This window comes from Moschus berezovskii, chromosome 19, assembly GCF_049115385.1.
Source record: "Moschus berezovskii isolate FMDL1 chromosome 19, NW_MosBer_1.0, whole genome shotgun sequence".
NCBI classification, from domain to species: Eukaryota; Metazoa; Chordata; class Mammalia; order Artiodactyla; family Moschidae; genus Moschus; species Moschus berezovskii.
In genome coordinates this window covers 55,983,711-56,003,177 of record NC_142478.1, presented here as the reverse complement: position 1 = coordinate 56,003,177, position 19,467 = coordinate 55,983,711, and the positions used below count along the sequence as shown (strand labels likewise).

Here is a 19,467-nt window from a genome sequence, read left to right as displayed (position 1 = left end):
AGTCATAGGAGTGGAATTGCTGGGTTCCTATAGTAACTCTACATTTAACTTATCAAAGACCCGCCAAACTGTTCTCCACAGTGGTAGCACCATTTTACGTTCATATCAGCAATATATGAGGGCTCCAATTTCTCCACATCCTCACCAATACCTCCCCCCTGGCTTCACCCCATAAAAGGGTAATACCTCACATATGCCATGTATTTGTTTGTGTACTGTGGCCCTTTCAAGGATAGACTTTGTGTCTAATGAAAACATTTGCAGCGGGTCCTAGACTCAGAAGCCTGTAGGAACTTATAAAAACATTGCTGGCTCACCAAAAACACATCTGCCAGGCCTCGGGGCCTGCAGGCTGCCAGGTTGCAGACACCGATTGATTTTATTACAATATATATAGGGTGGGTATAGCATCATTTATTCCATATTTCCCTTTTCCTTTTGATGGGCATTCATTTTGTGGCCAGTTTCCTACCACAAAAAAAAAAAAAAAAAATGCTCTAATAAACATCCCTGTCCCTAAGTTTTGGTATTTTTATTTCTTTGGGATGGATTCCCATGAGTGGGATTAATGGGTCAAAGGGTTTAGTTTCCATTTTAACAGATGTTGCCAGATTGTTTTCCCAAATGGTCACAGAACTTTACATGTACCCTTTTCTCCATATTCCTGCCAGCACTTGAGAGCATCTCTTGTTTTAGTTACATCGGTCTGATGGATGCACTGTTTCGTTGTTTCTTTAATTTCCATTCTTCTGACCACTGTGCAATTTAAAGAGCTTTATATTCATTTGTTGCCCGTTTGGTCCCGTTTGGTTTTGCTCCTCTATAAGTAATCTGTTCATAATCTAAAGTCCATTTCCGTCTTTGTTGTTTGTCTTGTTCAGGTCAATTTGTAAAAGCTTTTTTTTAAAAAAAAAAGAATCAATTTAATTTTTACAGAATTGGCTTTCTTTCTCTTTGTAAGATGATGTATCTAGGGACTCCCCTGGCAGTCCAGTGGTTAAGACTTCACCGTCCAATGCAGGGGATGTGGATTTGATCCCTGGTCAGGGAACTAAGATCCCACATGCCTTTCCATCAAAAAACAAAATATAAACAGAAGCAATACTGTAACAAATTCAATAAAGACTTAAAAATGGCCCACATTAAAAAAAAAAAAATCTCTGAAAAAAAAAAAAGATGATATGTCTAACAGGAGAAAGCAATGGGTATTTATTTATTTGGCTGCCCCAGGTCTTAGCTGAAGCACATGGGATCCTCTGCCTTTGTTGCAGCTTGCGGAATGTTTAGTTGTATCATGTGGGATCTAGTTTCCTGACCAGGGATCCAACCTGGGCCCCCTGCAGTGGAAGCCCAGATTCTTAACCACTGGACCACCAAGGAAGTCCCCATGAAGCTTTTTAGATAGTATCCATTTGGCCTTTGGCTTAATTGCAGAGAAGTGATTAAGACCATCCTTCTCTGGGGCAACCTGCCAAGGGTCACATCAGAACTTAGCCCCTGACTGGCTGTGTGACCTCTACAAGTCATTCAACTTTGTTATGCCCCAGTTTTCTCATCTATAAAGTAGCGATCATCATCAATATCATAATTCCTACCTCCTACTGTTGTTCTAGACACAAAGGAGTTAATACAGGTCAATAAGATGGTGCGTGGCACCCAGTATGTTAGGCAACCATGGTTGGTGACTATTATTTGTATTACAAATATTTTTCCAGCTCCATCATTTGCACTGGCTTTATTTTTGGTATCCCTTGTCACATAAAACATTTTAATGTTTACATAGTCAAATACCCGTCTTTTCTTTCTTAACTTCTGAGTTCCCAGGCTTGGTTAAGGAGAGCTCCCCATTTCCTTCATGTGAATTTCCTTGATGTGATCATCAGAGACATATAACTCACCATGTCCCACACTGAGAGGCATGCTCCTTCCAGCTCTAATCTGTTTCCTCTTCTTCTCCCTCAGCCCTCCCGGATGAGACCTGTAGACCACTTTACTTCCTCTCTTTCCTCCTCTCCTTCCCCATGTTCCCCACTGAGACCTGTGAAACACTTTTCCTCCCCACCCCTACTCGCCATTCTCTGAAATTTGGTTGAGATAATTTAGTATTTCTTACAGCTCCCTTGGTCTTTCCTGGTGGCTCAGTGGTAAAGAATCTGCCTGCCAATGTAGGAGCCACAGGAAACACGAGTTCGAACCTTGGATCAAGAAGATCCCTGGAGAAGGAAATGGCAATCCACTCCAGGATTTTTGCCTGGGAAATCCCATGGACAGAGGAGCCTGGCAGGCTACAGTCCATAGGGTTTCAAAGAGTTGGACACAACTTAGCAACTAAACAACAGAACCCATAGGGGATGTCCATTTGGTTTCAAGATTCCTTTTCTGTTACACAAATCCCTCTCTGGATCCCCTTAATCTTTTTTTTTTCCTTTTTTTAACGTGGACCATTTTTTTAAAAAAAACTATTGAATTTGTTATAATATTGCTTCTGTTTTATGTTTATTTGATTTTTTGGCCATGAAGCATATTGGATCTTAGCTCCCTGACCAGGGATCAGTCCTCACCCCCTGCATTAGAAGGTGAATCTTTACCACTGGACCAGCAGGGAAGTCCCTGGATCCACTTAGATGTAAGATATCCCATGCCTACATTCTTAACATTGTTTTCTCTCTCTCTCTCTCTTTTTTTTTTTTTCAATTTTCCTTTCAGGTTCAGTTATAGTTTGGTTAGTCTTTTCTCAAGTTATTTCCACAGACGGAGTCCTGGAAGTTAAAGTCTCTGAATCCTTGACTATTATCCTTTTGCCACAATAGCTGGAAAGTACTTTGGAAACTAGATCGAGGATTCTTGGGTTGATGTCCTTTCTCTCTCTTCTCTGTAGATACTGTCCCACTGTCATCTTTCCATAGCTTAGATGAAAATCCAATTCCAGTCTGATTTTTTTCCTTCATGAATATCTTCTGCTTTCCACTTGACACTATCTTCAAGATTGGGCAGTTTTACCAGAATATGAATACATTGGACTTTTATCTCATCAGATCAGTCTGGAACTCAGTGAAACCTTTTATATTTACTTTATTTATTATTTACTTATTTTGGCCATGCCACACAGCATCAGGTAGGGATCTTAGTTCCCACACCAGAGATCGAACCCGAGCCCCCTGAAATGGATGGGTGGAGTGGTGGTGTTTGCACAAGTTTGTGAATATTTCAAAAAATGGCTGAACTGTTCTTTAACAGAATGAATTTATCATTTTGTGGCCTCTTGGCTAAGATGGAGTGTCAGTATCTGTTTTTAGTCGACGTCCCTGGTTGAACTGTGGTTGAGGGCTGGAGGGCAGAGACCTCAGGGAGTTGCATGTGTCTTGGTTGGGTGGTTGGGAATCCAGTCTGTGTCAGGAGCCAGCCTGTGACCTGGGACACCACAGTCACGGCTGCCAGTATGCAGTCACTGACCATGCAGCCAGGGGACCTGCTATGGCTGCCAGAATCAGCTGCAGACAGTCTCTCTTGGAAGTTTCTCAAGCTTCCCTCTGCCAGCTGGTTGTTTCTCCTAGATTCCATTTCACTCTATCAGTAATAAAGGACTGATCACTACGCAGTTGAGATAGAGGGGAAGTACTGGCTTATTCCTCAATGGGAAAGATAGGTGAAGGGTCTGGACAGGAGCTTGAATCATGTGTTCTGGTTGTCCTGTCATTCTCAGACCTTTTAGGTATGTATCTGAAAGAAAGTCTCTTGAATGTAAGAATATAAGAAAGTACACAAGCTAGTCCACAAAATGTTGGTGGTGGTTTAGTCACTCAGTCATGTCTCACTCTTGCGACCCTAAAAACTAACCTGCCAGGCTCCTCTGTCCATGAGATTTCCCAGGCAAGAATAGTGGAGTGAGTTGCCATTTCCTTAAACGACCCAAAAAAAGAAAAGCTGAATTTTATAGCATGAGAAGTATATCTCATTACAAAATGTATCCATATCTGTAAAGGTCCTAGGCCCAGGACTTCTTTCATCCTCTCTGCATCCCTAGCACCTAGCCAATGAGTGGGAAAGCTGGAATATCAATCCAGGAGCATCTGATTCCAAAGGCTGTTCTCTTTCACCTCCACCTCCAACCTTGTTGGTACCACCTTGCCTGGCAGCAAGGACTGTGCTGAGTTGAACCTTTATTCTTTTTTTTCGGCTGTGCCGGGTCTTAGTTGTGGCACACAGGATCTTCATTGTGGCATGGGGGGATCTAGTTCCTTAACTGAAGATGGAACGCAGCCCCCCTGAATTGGGAGTCTTAACCACTGGATCACCAGAGAAGCCCCAAACTCTCTTCTCTTGATAATTGAAGACTTTTAAGGTAGGAAAAGAAGGATGATTCAGTTTTTGTTTTAGAAGGATAATTTTTAGGAGTTTTATATGAATACTCCGTTAGAAATAATAACAGTAGATAAGACTATTCAGCAGTTTTTTTCTCGGTGGACTATAGTTATTTTAGTAGCTTTTTTTTTTAATTTTGTTTTTGAAATCATGAATTAAATGTCAGCTTTTATGGGAACCCTAGAGGACAGTGTGATTTTTTTCTCTCATTCATTTTTTTAAAAACATGCATTTTAATGAATTTTGAGATTGGTTTCCATCATTAAACAAAAGATATGTATTAAGACAAAGCAGTTGGATCATGTTTGCCTATGAAAAGTCAACCTGTCTTTAATGCTATTGTTCTACTTTCTCTATAGTTGAATTTGTCTCCTTTGTAACACAGCAGGTCTTATGTGAAATCCTATTCAAATTAATAGGGGATAAGTGGTTTTAAATAAACACCTAAGGCATTCCAGTCAAGCTCCAAAACCACTGGCCAACTGAGGCACAGGACAAAGATAATCAGGTGCTATGAGTTTGTTTGGGCCACTATAAAACAAAGTTTAAAAAAAATTTTTTAAAGGGTTTTTTAAAACATGTTTCTCACAGTTCTGATGGCCAGCAGCCCAAGGCGTTGACAGGGCTTTTTGTTCTGAGGCCTCTCCCTGGCTTTGTAGATAGCCATTTTCCCCTGGGTGCTCACATGGTCTTCCCTCTGTGCATCTCTGTGTCATAATCTCTTTTATTTTTTTTTAATTTAAAAAAATTTTCCCCTACTGGTTATTTATTTTAAATATAGCAATATGTGCATGTTAATCCCAAACTCTTTAACTATCCCTTCCCCCCATCCTTCCTGGCAGGTAACCATATGTTCATTCTCTAAGTCTGTGAGTCTGTTTCTGTTTTATAAATAAGTTCATTTGTATCTTTTTAGATTCTACAGAAGAAGTTGTGGTACTATGCATATACAATGGAATATTACTCAGCCATTAAAAAAAATGAAATAATGCCATTTGCAGCAACATGGATGGACCTATAGATGATCATACTATGTGAAGTCAGACAGAAAAAGAAATATATGATATCTCTTAGATGTGGAATCTAAAAAAACCAAAAACTTCCTCTTTTTATAAAGACACCAGTCCTGTCTGATTAGGGCCTCACCCCTAAAGACCTCACTTTAATTACCACTTTGAAGAGCATTTGCTCAAATGTAGTCACATTATGAGGGACTGGAGGCTAGGACTTCAACATGGGAATTTGAAGGGGACACAAATCAGCTCATAACAGACACCAGGGTTTATGTGCTGTCTTATTTCCTCTTAAGCTTGCTTTGATTCCAGTATGGTTCATTGAAGGACCTGAAACAAAACTGGCTGGGCTCTGGAAAGAGGTTGGGATAAGAACAGGTGGGAGATAGGAACTCCCCAGCCAGAGGGACCAGTATTCCTCAGAGATATCACCATCAAGTTTGAAGCTGCTTGGGAGGCAATGGGACCACTGGGTTGTTTCTAGGGTTTAAGGATGTCAGCTCCCATCAGTGACAAAGAAAGATGAGGAAATAAAACATGTCCCCACCAAGCCCTCTGGAAGCCAGAGTCAGAAATTACTCAGTTTTCATTTCAAACACAAAAATGACTCAGAATTTTTCAAATATTCTTTTATAGTATCTCTGAGATCTTGTAAACAATGACTTCAATGTATAACCATTTTCAGTTTGTGGAAGAGACTTTATTTCAACCTGACAACCACCCTCAGACGTGCTTCAAACAGCAGCTGGTGATCTTTCTCCACAGGGTTTTAAGAGTGAGGAAAATGTTTATATGAGAACTACCCAGGCTACAGATGATAAGAAATCACAAAGGATGCTGGCTCAGACCATGTGTGTGTGTGTGTGTATGTGTGTGTGTGTGTTACCTGCTTAGTCATGTCCGATTCTTTGCAACCCCATGGATTGTAGTTCACCAGGCTCCTCTGTCCATGGGATTCTCCAGGCAAGAATACTGGAGTGGGTTTACATGCCCTTCTCTGGGGGATCTTCCTGACCCGGGGATCGAACCTGGGCCTCTCGCATTGCAGGCAGACTCTTTACAGTTTGAATCACCAGGGATGACCCTCAGACCGAGTATCCCACACTAATTCCATTCTCAGACCACTGCCTCTGGGGTAGGTATCTTGCCTGACCCAGGAGAGGACTGGGGACAGAGAATGAAGGATGGGAGACAGGGTGAGCTAGAGAAGAGGGACAGTGCAGCAGTTCTTTTTTTTTAACCACGTGAAACTCATATAACATGAAGTGAACCATTTTAAAGTAAAAAATTTAGTGGCATTTAGTACATTTTCAGTTTTGTACAACCAACACCTCTCTCTAATTCCCAAACATTTTCATCGCCCGAAAGAGAAACTACAGGCTGTTTAGCCATTCCCCCTTTGAAGGACATTTGCAGATTGTTTTTCTAAAAAAAAAAGCATTACAGAGACAACTGAGGCCTCCCCTCCATCAAATTTCCCTCCTTCCTTCTACAGAGGTCATCTGTATCCTGCAGTTGCTATGCATCCTTCTCATCCATGATTTTTGTTTTATTACATATCAATGCTTCCAAAATCCATGTTACTTTGTTCAGCATGTTTTAAACATTTACAGCAATGTTATCACATTGCACGCATCTTTTAGCAGCTTGCTTTTGGCTCTAGATGTTATGCTGTAGGTTTAGCTCTGTTGATGAAAGTTACTCTTGTCCACTTTTTTCCTTCCCTGCTATGTAATATTCCAATGGGTGCCTGTATTGGTATTTATCTATTCCCCTCCTAATGGATCGCTGAAGAATCGATGCCTTTGAACTGTGGTGTTGGAGAAGACTCTTGAGAGTCCCTTATACTGCAAGGAGATCCAACCAGTCCATTCTAAAGGAGATCAATCCTGGATGTTCATTGGAGGGACTGATGCTAAAGCTGAAACTGCAATACTTTGGCCACCTCATGCGACGAGTTGACTCACTGGAAAAGACTCTGATGCTGGGAAAGGTTGGGGGCGGGAGGAGAAGGGGACGACAGAGAATGAGATGGCTGGATGGCATCACCGACTCTGTGGACATGAGTTTGAGTGAACTCCGGGAGTTGGTGATGGACAGGGAGGCCTGGCGTGCTGTGATTCATGGGGTCGCAGAGAGTCGGACACGACTGAGTGACTGAACTGAACTGAATGGACACTTAGGTTGTTTCCTGGTTTTCACTATTACAGACACTGTTATACTGAACATCCTGGACCTGCCTCCTTGTGAGATGGTAGCTTTATTAGAAAGACAAGAAGAATCTTCAACAAGGAAGAAAGAACTCAATGACCCGTTAGCTTTGGAAGAAGGGAAACTAACATTTATTGATCCCCCTTTAGTGCTAGGTACTGTGGCTGAAAGCTTAAGTATATGAGCTCAGTCTGGACCTGGGAGATCCCTCTTGGTAGGACAACTTGAGTAGTTCCAGAAATACTGAGCACTAATGGGTCAAAGCATTCACCCTACTTTTGACAGTTCATATTGCTCATCTCTCATTTTGTGTTTTTTCAGAACTTTTAAAGGCAAAGACTCTGAAGTCAGACTGCCTACATTTGTTCCCTCAAACATTGTGCCTTCACACAATGCCTACGTTTGGCTCATCTCTTACAGGTTGTATGACCTTGGGCAAATTATTCAGACTCCCTGGGCCTCAGTTCCCTTATCTGTGAAATGAAATAGCACCTACACTATGAAGTTATTGAAAGAATGAAATGATATCATCCATGGAAAATAGTGTCTGGCAGATGGCATGGAGCAAATCTTAGATATAATAATTTATGGTGATCAAATGATGATGAATGGGGGATTTACCTGGTGGTCCAGTGGTAAAGACTTCATGCTGCCAATGCAAGAGGCATGGGTTCGATCCCTGGTCAGGAAACTAAAACCCCTCTCTGATTGAGTCTATCTTTGCCTTGTGTTCTTTGACTGAAATAAAAAATTGAATCAATACCATTTTCCTGACCGAAGCATTGTATTCCAAAGAAGGGATGTTCTGTAAGCCTGCTGAAAAGAAACCCTCTGTTTTTCAATCTGTTAACATCGGTTCGGTTTAGTTCAGTTCAGTCACTCAGTCGTGTCCGACTCTGCGACCCCAGGGACTGCAGCATGCCAGGCCTCCCTGTCCATCACCAACTCCCGGAGTTTACCCAAACTCATGTCCACTGAGTCGGTGATGCCATCCAACCATCTCATACTCTGTCGTCCCCTTCTCCTCCGGCCTTCAATCTTTCCCAGCATCAGGGTCTTTTCCAGTGCGTCAGTTCTTCTCATCAGATGGCCATAGTATTGGAGTTTCAGCTTCAGCATCAGTCCTCCCAATGAGTATTCAGGACTGATTTCCTTTAGGATGGACTGGTTAGATCTCCTTGCAGTCCAAGGGACTCTCAAGAGTCTTCTCCAACACTGCAGTTCAAAAACATCCTTTCTTTGGCACTCAGCTTTCTTTACAGTCCAACTTTCACATCCATACATGACCACTGGAAAAACCTTAGCTTTGACGAGATGGACCTTTGTTGGCAAAGTAATGACTCTGCTTTTTAATATGCTGTCTAGATTGGTCATAACTTTTCTTCTAAGAAGCAAGCGTCTTTTACTGGCTGCACTCACCATTGGCAGTGATTTTGGAGCCCCAAAATGAAGTCTCTCACTGTTTCCATTGTTTCCCCATCTATTTGCCATGCAGTGATGGGACCAGATGCCATGATCTTCGTTTTCTGAATGTTGAGTTTTAAGCCAACTTTTTCACTCTCCTCTTTCACTTTCATCAAAAGGCTCTTTAGTTCTTCTTCGCTTTCTGCCATAAGGGTGGTGTCATCTGCATATCTGAGGTTATTGATATTTCTCCCAGCAATCTTGATTCCAGCTTGTGCTTAACCCAGCCCAGAGTTTCTCATGATGTTAACATCAGTAGGCAATTGTTTTATCTTCTCTGCAGTTGCATTGGGAATGTCATGTACTACTCCCAATGCCCATTCATGCCTGTGAATCCCTCTCAGGGTGTGACTAGAGCACCCAGTATATCAATATTTGTTGAGAGCCTAGAAGTGCTTGCCTTTCATAGGACAGGGTCATGAGATTGTGATCAGGCCTGACGTTTGTAATGCCACATGCAGACCTCTTCTCACTGAAGAGACAGAAGGTGACCAAGTCTTAAATTTGAGCCCCAAGAGAATCCAGCATTGGCTGTACATTAGCCACATTTCAGCTGTCATGGAAGATGCAAAACAGTGAACAGAGTGTCACAGCCAGGTATTCACCACAGCTAAGCCTACCAAAGAATATTTCTTGGACTTGAGTTTATTAAGTAACATATAACATTACAAAGATTTTTAAATCTCTGGGAAGGTCTTAAGAAGGGCTCTAGAACTCATCTGGAGATCCACATCTGTTTGGGTTTGGGACAATGTGAACTGTTATTTCTTCCTCAAGTTTGGCTGATTACCTCTGTGTTCCCCAGAAATTTTGGAAGCAAGAGAACCGAGATCAACTTTGCTGAAGGCACAAACATGCTTTTTAAATGAGTGACCTAGATGGCGGTCTGAAATGTTATTATAGGAACAGTTGCCAAAAAGCATGTCTTAACATAAACAGTAGTTTTAAAATACCCCTTTGGGACTTCCCAGGAGGTCCAGCGACTAAGATTCCATGCTCCCAATGCAGGGGTCCTGGGTCCCATCCCTGGTCAAGGAACTAGGTCCTACATATTTTAACTAAAAGTTCACATGCCACAACTAAAGATCCTGCGTGATGCAGCTGGGACCTGGCACAGCCAAAAAATAAATAAAAATATTTTTCAGAAATAATGATGAATAAAAATACCCTTTAGTGGTTACTAGAGGTAGGGGTGGGGATGGAGAAATTGGATGAAGATAATCAAATGGTACAAGCATCCAGTTATAAGATAAATAACTCCTAGGATGTGATGTACAACACCATAGATATAATTAACACTGCTCTATGTTACAGATGAAAGTTGTTAAGGGGATAAATCCTGAGTTCTAATCACAGGAAACATTTTTTCCTATTTCTTTAATTTTGTGTCTATATGAGGTGATTCAGTTCAGTTCAGGATGTTCACTAAACTTATTGTGGTCATCGTTTCATGATGTATTTAAGTCAGATCATCATGCTGTACACCTTAAACTTCTGCAGTGCTGTGTGTCAATTATATCTGCATAAAACTAGAAGAAGAAAAAGAGACTTTACATAGCTGCTGCTGATGGTTGTCCTTCTGACCCTTTTATAAAGTGTGGGATCAATCAGATTCTCTCGAATGAGAATCTGACCTGAAAGACACAGGTATTGAGGGTTGACTCATGTTTATGGTTAAGAGCTGGAGTGAAGAGCTGTGAACTGGTCTCCTGGGTCTGCCCGTGCCTGATTTAATTGTTAGTTTCTGTGAGAAAAATCACAATATTTCTTCTCCTTTTCTTTTTCAAGTTAATATAAGTATATCTCGGTTACTTCATCCATAAGTACCTGGAGTTAAACAATTACAGTAAGGCATTTTTCCATGCCATGAGAGAGAGAGAAAGGAATTTCCAGTAACACAAACAGCCCAACTTCAACCACTGAAGAATTTCATCAAAAATTTCTTTCCAATTTGAAAAAGTCATCAATTGTAACTAAAAGATGGGGGAGCAGGAGATGACCCATATCTCCATTGATTTGTAAATGGTCAATTGCCAGTACTGGGCATGTTGTTAGTCAAATCCCTCAGCTAAAGACTATTACAGAAGCAAAGCAGGGGAAGAGAGAAGTGAGCTGGGGCCTGAGGGACCGTCTGTGAATGGCAGCTGCTTGCTGTAAGTTCCATAGACCATAGTTAGGAAGTGTTTTGAATATTAAACCAAAAGGCATGTTTATACCAGGTACAGTTTAAATCCCCTCCCTTCATGCAAGATGCCCTAGGGTGGGCAGGCTAATAAATTTGGAAAGGCAAAGGAGTTCATAAAGTCAGAAGCAAGCACGATTTTGTACCCCTGATTTTGTGGTTCTGGATGTAGGGGTAATTAATCTCCTGAAGCTTGGAAGACGTTGTTTGGGGGCAGCTAGTAGGAAGTCCAACAGAGAAAGAAACTCATGGAACTCATGACCCCAAGAACTGGTGTCCTCCAAAATAAAGAGAAATCAGTGAAAAAGAGATGCATAAATGATGATGACTGGCCTTTCCAATACATATATAGATACACAGACATGCATACCTAGAGTTACAAACACAAGCATTGTATCACACGCAATTTGAGACTGAATAGACCACATCATTGGTTTAGCCCAGAACATTATTGCTTGCTCTTTTTTTATTTTTAATTTTTTGCCTGAACTGTGTGGCATGTAGGATCTTATTAATAGTTCTCCAACCAGAAACTGAACCTGTGCCCTGGAGTGGAAAAGTAGAGTCTTTAACCACTGTGCCGCCAGGGAAGTTGTGTTTGCTCTCTGTTGGCATTCTCCTGGACAGGGAAACAGAATTTAAGAGACTTCTCTCTCTCTCTTTTTTCAAATGGAAGTATAGTTGATTTACAATGTTGTGTTAGTTTTCAGTATACACAACAAAGTGATTCAGTTATTCATATATATATATATACACATATTCTTTTCCATTATGATTTATTATAAGATATTGAATATAGTTCCCTGTGCTATTACAGTTTATCTACTTTATATGTAGATAAACATAGTAAATAAGTAGTTTGTATCTGATAATCCCAAATTCCTAATTTATCCCTCCCCCATCACGTTTCTGCTTTGGTAGCTATACATTTGTTTTCTATGTCTGTGAGTCTGTTTCTGTTTCATAAATAAGTTCATCTGTGTCATATTTCAGATTCCATATAGGTTATCCACACTATCTGTCTTTCTCTGTCTGACTTACTTCACTTCATATAATAATCTCTAGGTCCATCCATGTTGCTGCAGATGGCATTATTTCATTATTTTTTATGGCTGAGTAATATCTCATTGTATGTAGCACACCAAATTGTGTATTCATCTGTGGGTGGACACTTGGATTTCTTCCATGTCTTGGCTGTCGTGAATAGTGGTGCTGTGAACATTAGGGTGCATGTATGTTTTCAAATCTGAGTTTCCTCCAATATATGCCCAGGACTGGGATTGCTGTATCATATGATAACTCTATTTTTAGTTTCTTAAGGAACCCCCATACTGTTTTCCACACTACCTGCACCTATTTCCGTTCTGTTCTGTCACTCAGTCATGTCCTACTCTTTGCGACCCCGTAGACTGTAGCCTACCAGGCTTCTCCATCCATGGGATTCTCCAGGTAAGAATACTGGATTGGGTTACCGTTTCCTTCTCCAGGGGATCTTCCCAACCCAGGGATCGAACCCGGGTCTCCCGCATTGGAGGCAGACGCTTTAACCTCTGAGCCACCAGGGAAGCCCTGCACCTATTTACGTTCCCACAAATAGTGTAGAAGGGTTCCCTTTAGGAGACTGCTCTCTTAATAACTATTGTTGATGATCAAGATGATAGGAAGATGATACTAAGGGAAAGTCAGATGGACAAGTAAAAATCATCTCTAACCTCGTCACCCAGGTATAATCAAAGTTAAAGCTGCAATTTATGTTTTCCTAGTCTGCTGTTGAGTTAAAAGATGCTTACTCCTTGGAAGGAAAGTTATGACCAACCTAGACAGCATATTAAAAAGCAGAGACATTACTTTGCCAACAAAGGTCCATCTAGTCAAGGCTGTGATTTTTCCAGTAGTCATGTATGGATGGGAGAGTTGGACTGTGAAGAAAGCTGAGCACCATAGAATTGATGCTTTTGAACTGTGGTGCTGGAGAAGACTCTTGAGAGTCCCTTGGACTGCAAGGAGATCCAACCAGTCCATCATAAAGGAGATCAGTCCTGGGTGTTCATTTGAAGGACTGATGCTAAAGCTGAAACTCCAATACTTTGGCCACCTCATGCAAAGAGCTGACTCATTGGAAAAGACTCTGATGCTGGGAGGGATTGGGGGCAGAAAGAGAAGGGGATGACAGAGGATGAGATTGCTGGATGGCATCACTGACTCGATGGACATGAGTTTGGGTGAACTCTGGGAGTTGGTGATGGACAGGGAGGCCTGGTGTGCTGTGATTCATGGGGTCGCAAAGAGTCGGAGACGACTGAGTGACTGAACTGAACTGAACTGAGTCTGCTGTTCCAGGCATACATACATAGACAGACAGACTTTAAAAGAGAACAAAGATCCTATCTTGTTTTTAACCTCTTTTCCATTTAGTATGGTGTGATCTTTTTCTCAAATCTTTTGTTATTTTCACACAACAGAGTTCTTTACCTCACTGGGTAGAAGACTCCACCCTTACTGTACCTGGTCATCTGACCTCACCTCTGTTCCTCACTGCAGTGGGTTGACTTGGGCCCCCTAAAAGCTATGTCCACCCAAGATCTCGGAACGTGACCTTATTTGGAACAAGGGTCTTTGCAGTTGTAATCTTTGCATTATATCTTAATTAAGGGAAGGATGTCGAGCTGAGATCATCCTGGGTTAGGGTGGTCTCTCAATCCAGTGGCAGGTGTTTGTATAAGAGACAGGAAAGGAGAAGACACAGAGACATGGAGAAAAGAAGGTATGTTGAGACAGCTGGAGACCTGGGACCCTTTGCTGCAGTTCTCACACTTAGACAAATGTCTCCTCCAGCAACACAATACAAGAAGCTTCAGGGGACTAAAAATAACTGTGTACATGTGCAGTTGGGACAAATTATGAACAAAAAGATACAAAAAGACCAAAACCCAACTGCTGCTTCTGAAGAGGTGGGATCAAAAGCAGGGTGACGTGCATGCCCCCTGCACACACCACCACGAAAGGGGTCGCAAACCATCTAAGCCACCCCTCTGGAATGACCCCTGAACACACCCTGCCGTCACCCCACATAAGGAACAAGCTCACCCCTCTTCAAAGAGCAAGCCAGCAAGAGAACCTGTTACTTGCTCTCACTCCCCACCTTGCTGCCACAAGGGCCCTAATAAAGCCTTGCCTGAATTTCTTGTCTGGCCACTTATCAATTTCTATTGTTAACGAGGCCAAGAATCCTGGTCCATAACAATGTGAAGATGGAGGCAGAGACTGGAGTGATGTGTCTGCAGGCCCAGGAAGGTTAAGGACATTCCTGCTTGCCCACAGAAGCTAGGAGTGAGGCCTGAGGTGGATTCCTCTCAGAGCATCCAGAAGTAATCAATCCTGCTGACCCCCTGATGTGGAATCCCGGGCTCCAGAACTGTCTGAGAATACGATTTTGCCTTTTTTCCCCAGGTATTTATCTATTTTCATTTTCAGCTGTGTCAGGTCTTAGTTGTGGTGCGTGGGCTTCTCGCTAGTTGCAGAGTGTGGGCTTAGTTGCACTGTGGCACATGGGATCTTACTTTCCCAACCAGGAATTGAATCCTTTATGTCCCCTGAATTGGACAGTGGATTGTTAACCACTGGACCACCAGGGAAATCCCAAGTTTTTGTTTCTTTAAGTCACCAAATTTGTGTTACTTTGTTATGGCAGTCCTGGGAGACTAGCAGATTCACACACCTGAGGGCCTCTGCATTTACCATCCCCTCTGCCTAGAATGCCCTTCCTCCAGATTCGCCCATTGTCTGCTCCGGCTTGTCATTCATGGCTCAGCTCTTGGTCACATCCCAGTCATCCCAGCACCATGCCTTTTTTAGCCTGTCATCCTGCTTTGTTGGCTTCATGTGTCCTTACAGTCATCCCAGACTTCCTTTCCATTTATTTGTTTACCTCTTGTCTGGCCACCTCCCCAGTGTGAATGTAAGTTCTAGGAGAAGAGGGTCCCAGGAAACTTGTTCCTAGCTTTGTTTCCACCAGCCACTCAGAATGCCACAGCACACTGTTGGTGCTTAATACATAAAAACCTGATGCCAAGCAGGGCCCTGTGGGGCTCCTGGACATAAGGACTTTCTGTTTCCCCCATTTCCTTGATTATAGAAAACAGCTTTCATTCAGCCTCCACAAACTTCCCTGAGTTCCAATGGGCAGACTCAAGCAGTTGTTAATTAGAGAAGGAAGGAAATGGACACCAGGCAGAAACAGTCAAGAGCGGCCTTGGGGCGAGGTACTGTTTCCCCATTGGGGAAACATACGACAATGTCTTTGAGCCATTTTGCTGATACTGAAGCCCCCTCCAGGTGGGAGAAGTTAACGATTAATGATGCTATGGTGCCCACCAGCATGTAGACACCATACTTGAAGGCTGATGCTGCTGACTCCCACTTACTTCACCACCAGCCCATCAGAAGAATGTCCACAAGCTGATCACGCCCTCCTCTTTGAACAATTACTGTAAAACTTCTCACTATCTTCCCCAAGTGGGGACACACGGTTTTGAAATCATTAGCCCGCTTTTAGCCCCCTTTGCCCGGCAAAACAATAAAGATATGCTTTTCTGCTTCACCCAAATCTCTGTCTCCAAAATTCGATTCGGCACTGGTGTAGAGAAACTGAGCTTTCAGCATCAAGCTTATGGGATGAAAGAACAAAAGGACAAATGTGAGTTGTTCAGTTGTTCTGAACAAATCGGAGTTTCACAAACGGGTTCCCTGCTGACTCATGCATCTGAGGCTGGGGGAATCCCTGCTTTCCTCTGAGCTCTTCTCCGCTCATCTCTTCCTCTTTAAGAAAGATGATCTCTGCTTTTAACTTTCTCTAGGAGTTAACTGAAAAATCAGACAAGCAAACTGCTCAGAAAACACTTCAGAACATCAAAATATCCATCTTTCTTCCTTTTCTGCCATTCCACTGGGGCCAGGAGTCTGAGTATTTGCCTTCCTTATCGGCATCCAAGTCACTATGTCAAAGCAAGCCTCATCTTGCTAAAGAACAATGAGTGGAAATGAGCATGTAACAGAAACTTGGACTGATCACCACCTCAAACCAGTACATCTCCTTTCCTTCCCAGCATTGGGAACTGAAACCATTCTGTAGGAAGGTCTCTCTTCCCCCTCCCATGCAAAAATCCCAGCCTGGCCAGATTCCTTTTCTTGATACACAAATACTAATAGCAGCATTCACCATACCATTAGCAGCACTCGCCACCCCCTAAATAAAAGCAAAGTGCTCTCGAAATCCTGTCTGTACTGCCCTTCCAGATTAAATCACTTTTATTTATCCCCAGCTCTTTCCCATCCTTTTTCTAATGCATATGTAATTTTTGACTTAACTACCTCATGTTGCGGCTCAGATTCCACATCTTTTTCTTACACTTTACAGTATGTGGTATTTTTCTTTTTTCTACCAGGGCACAGTTAACAACCCATAAAGGTCTCTGCTTAAGTAAGAAGTCCATGGCTGTGAACCATCACCCAGACACATGCAACTCCAGACTGTGGGTCTCATATCAAAGTTTATTTAAGGGGTAGATTTCTTATAAGAACAGAAACACAAGCAAATGAACCAGAAGGAAATCTTTTCCCCTCTAACCATAGGGCAGCATTTCCCTTTGAGTGATAAAAGCAAACAGAGGTGGGAAGCTGCTTTCTCCCTGGAGCCTTTTTAACTGCTCAACCTTCAAATTAGTGTAAACAGAAGAGGAATGGATTGGCTGCAGGTTGTAATGTAAATGCCATTTCCTTTTGCTTAGTAACACTGTTCTGCTCAGTCCCTCCTGGGGCGAAGCCCCTTCTTACCACCACTGGAAATTCAGATACTAATGGAAGCTCATGAATCTCTCTATCTGGTCCATTTCTGCCAAATCATGGCTGAAAGAAGGATCGGTTCCACCGAACCCAGGTGACCTCCTGGCTTGTTTCATGATGCCTGGGCTCCTTTCAGATGCAATAATTCCCCTCCAATCACAGCTTTCCTTATCCCAGTGGGAGTCCACAAGAAGCCAGACATTGCCCCAGGAGCTGAGAACCAAACAAGTCTCAGGCAGGTAACAGGAAGAGGCCAGTTGAGTCCCAGGTGCCAGTGGGCCTCTCTGTGGCTCCAACACTCCAGCAGCAGAAATGTGGACAGTTTTGCCATCTTCAGTTCTGCAAGTGTCCAAGATTGGACAGAAGTCTTAGACACCTGGAAGCTTCATTCTCCAATCCCCAAGGTTCCTGTGGAGACACTCTACAGACAAGCAGCCCATGCTGCCACACCGATACCCTAAATCTGCTTCTCCGAATCTGGAAGTTCTGGGAAACCACAGACCAAGGCTCTGTTACTCCGTGCACCAGCCAAACAGGATCCAGAGATCCTGGTCCTTGATGATCATCTCCCTTCTTGGCTTGGCTTTTTTAACTGGAGACTGGATTTGGATAAGAGGGGCTCTGCGGCTCACTGGGATTGGCCATCAAAGCCTCAGGAACGTTCTTGGTAGTGCTCAGATCCCCCGTGAGTTCAACGCTGGTGCTGCGGTTGTTATCCAACTCATCCGGCCCCTTCCGCTGCAGGCAGCGGTTGATCAAGGTGGAGAAGAAGTTGGGAAAAGATGGGCTGGAGAAGTAGTACACCAAAGGGTCCAGCATGCTGTTCATGTAGGTGAAGCTGAGGGTGATGTAAAACGCCAGGTCCACTGAACGATAGATGTCACAGTTTTCTGTGCCAGCCTTGTGCAAGAGCCAGAAAATATGTATGCGCACCGCCACGCTGGGCAGGAAGCAGATGATGAAGACAATGGCCACCACCATGATGAAGTTGATAGCCCGCTTGATCTTGGCTTGTCTGTTCATTTGCCGCTGCCGCAGGCTCCAGACGATTCTGACTGAGCAGAACAGGATGATGCCCAGGGGCACGAAGAACTCTAGGAGGAACATGGCATCGTGCCAGAGGAAGGCATCACAGATGCTGAAGCTGCTGCACAGTTTCGAACCCTGATTCTCGATCAACCTCGTTCTGTACAGGAGGTGGACTGTCAGGCCAATGGTGATGCCCCACAAGAGGCAGGAGATGATGCCTGCTGTCCGATTGGAGATCTTGTTCAGGGCGTGGTGGGGATGGACCACCCGGAAGTACCTATCCACGGCCACCACGGTGAGGAAAATGATGCTGCCCTGGCGGTTCATGGCCAACATGAAGAGCATGAGCCGACAGGGGATCTCCCCAAACTTCCAGTCCCACCTCCGCACGTAGTTGTCCACCAGGAACGGCAGGCAGATGATCAGGAGAAAGTCAGCCACGGCCAAGTTGAACAGGAAAACCCGGCTGGCTTTCCAGGACTTGAGGTGGAAGCAGAAAATCCACAGGGCAAGGCCATTGCCCAGGAGCCCAAACACAAACTCCAGCCCCACGACCGGCGGCAGCACTTTGGCAATGAAGTCATCGCGGAACACACAGCAGTTCTTCTCGCCTATTTTCAGAAAATGATTCTGCAGTTGGGAAGGGTTCATGAGTGAATCGCGTTGGCGCCGGGGAGCAGCTCACCTAGCCAAGGCTTGGGGAACGAGGTGCGGGTCTGAGTGGCGAACCTGTGGTTCAGCACTCGCCTTTATGTCATGTCAGAGTGTTGAAACAGATGACTGAATGGTTACCAGGAAACTACGAAATCGCTTTAAGAAAAAAAAAGAAGCCAGCAAGGCTCTTATGCAACCTGCTGTTTGCATAAACAAGTAATAAAAAAAAAAATCCCCCGGGGAGACAGGAACCCACAAAATTTTGTAAATGTAAAGAATATGTTTGGGCAAGCCGACTGTCATTGTGAATTACTGAAATGTGTAAGCCTGTGTGCCTGTATACTGAATACTTAGCATAGGAGAATTAATTCACAGTCATGTGGTTGTCTTGCATAATGAACAAAACAACAACAGCAATATTAATTTACTGTGCTCAACAGAAACATGAAGAATTTGCATGGAGTCTCTGCAGGCATGGGTTTTAAGAAACGGTAGTGTGTGTGTGATTTTTGAGGGGGATGGAAGGCCAAGGGAATAGTAATTGGCTAGTATTTTATGAGGACAGATGTGTTGCATTTGATGTTTCCAGGCCATCTTCTCCGTACAAGCATGGATTGCTTTTCTACACCAGAATGCTGCAATTAATTCCCAGCTAAGGGAGGTGGGGGGAAGCTATTTGAGAGCAGCATGCCATTTCATAAGATGCTTGAA

The 19,467-nt window shown here is 43.2% G+C and overlaps 1 protein-coding gene across 1 annotated transcript; it reads right to left on the bottom strand.

Annotated features, from left to right (window-relative positions):
• Nucleotides 1–16,768: 16,768 nt before the first annotated feature.
• Nucleotides 16,769–18,850, bottom strand: HCAR2 (hydroxycarboxylic acid receptor 2). Its single transcript, XM_055405465.2, has one exon. The coding sequence runs from the start codon at nt 18,751–18,753 to the stop codon at nt 17,662–17,664; it is 1,092 nt and encodes a 363-aa protein (XP_055261440.2). The 5' UTR covers nt 18,754–18,850; the 3' UTR covers nt 16,769–17,661.
• Nucleotides 18,851–19,467: the final 617 nt, after the last annotated feature.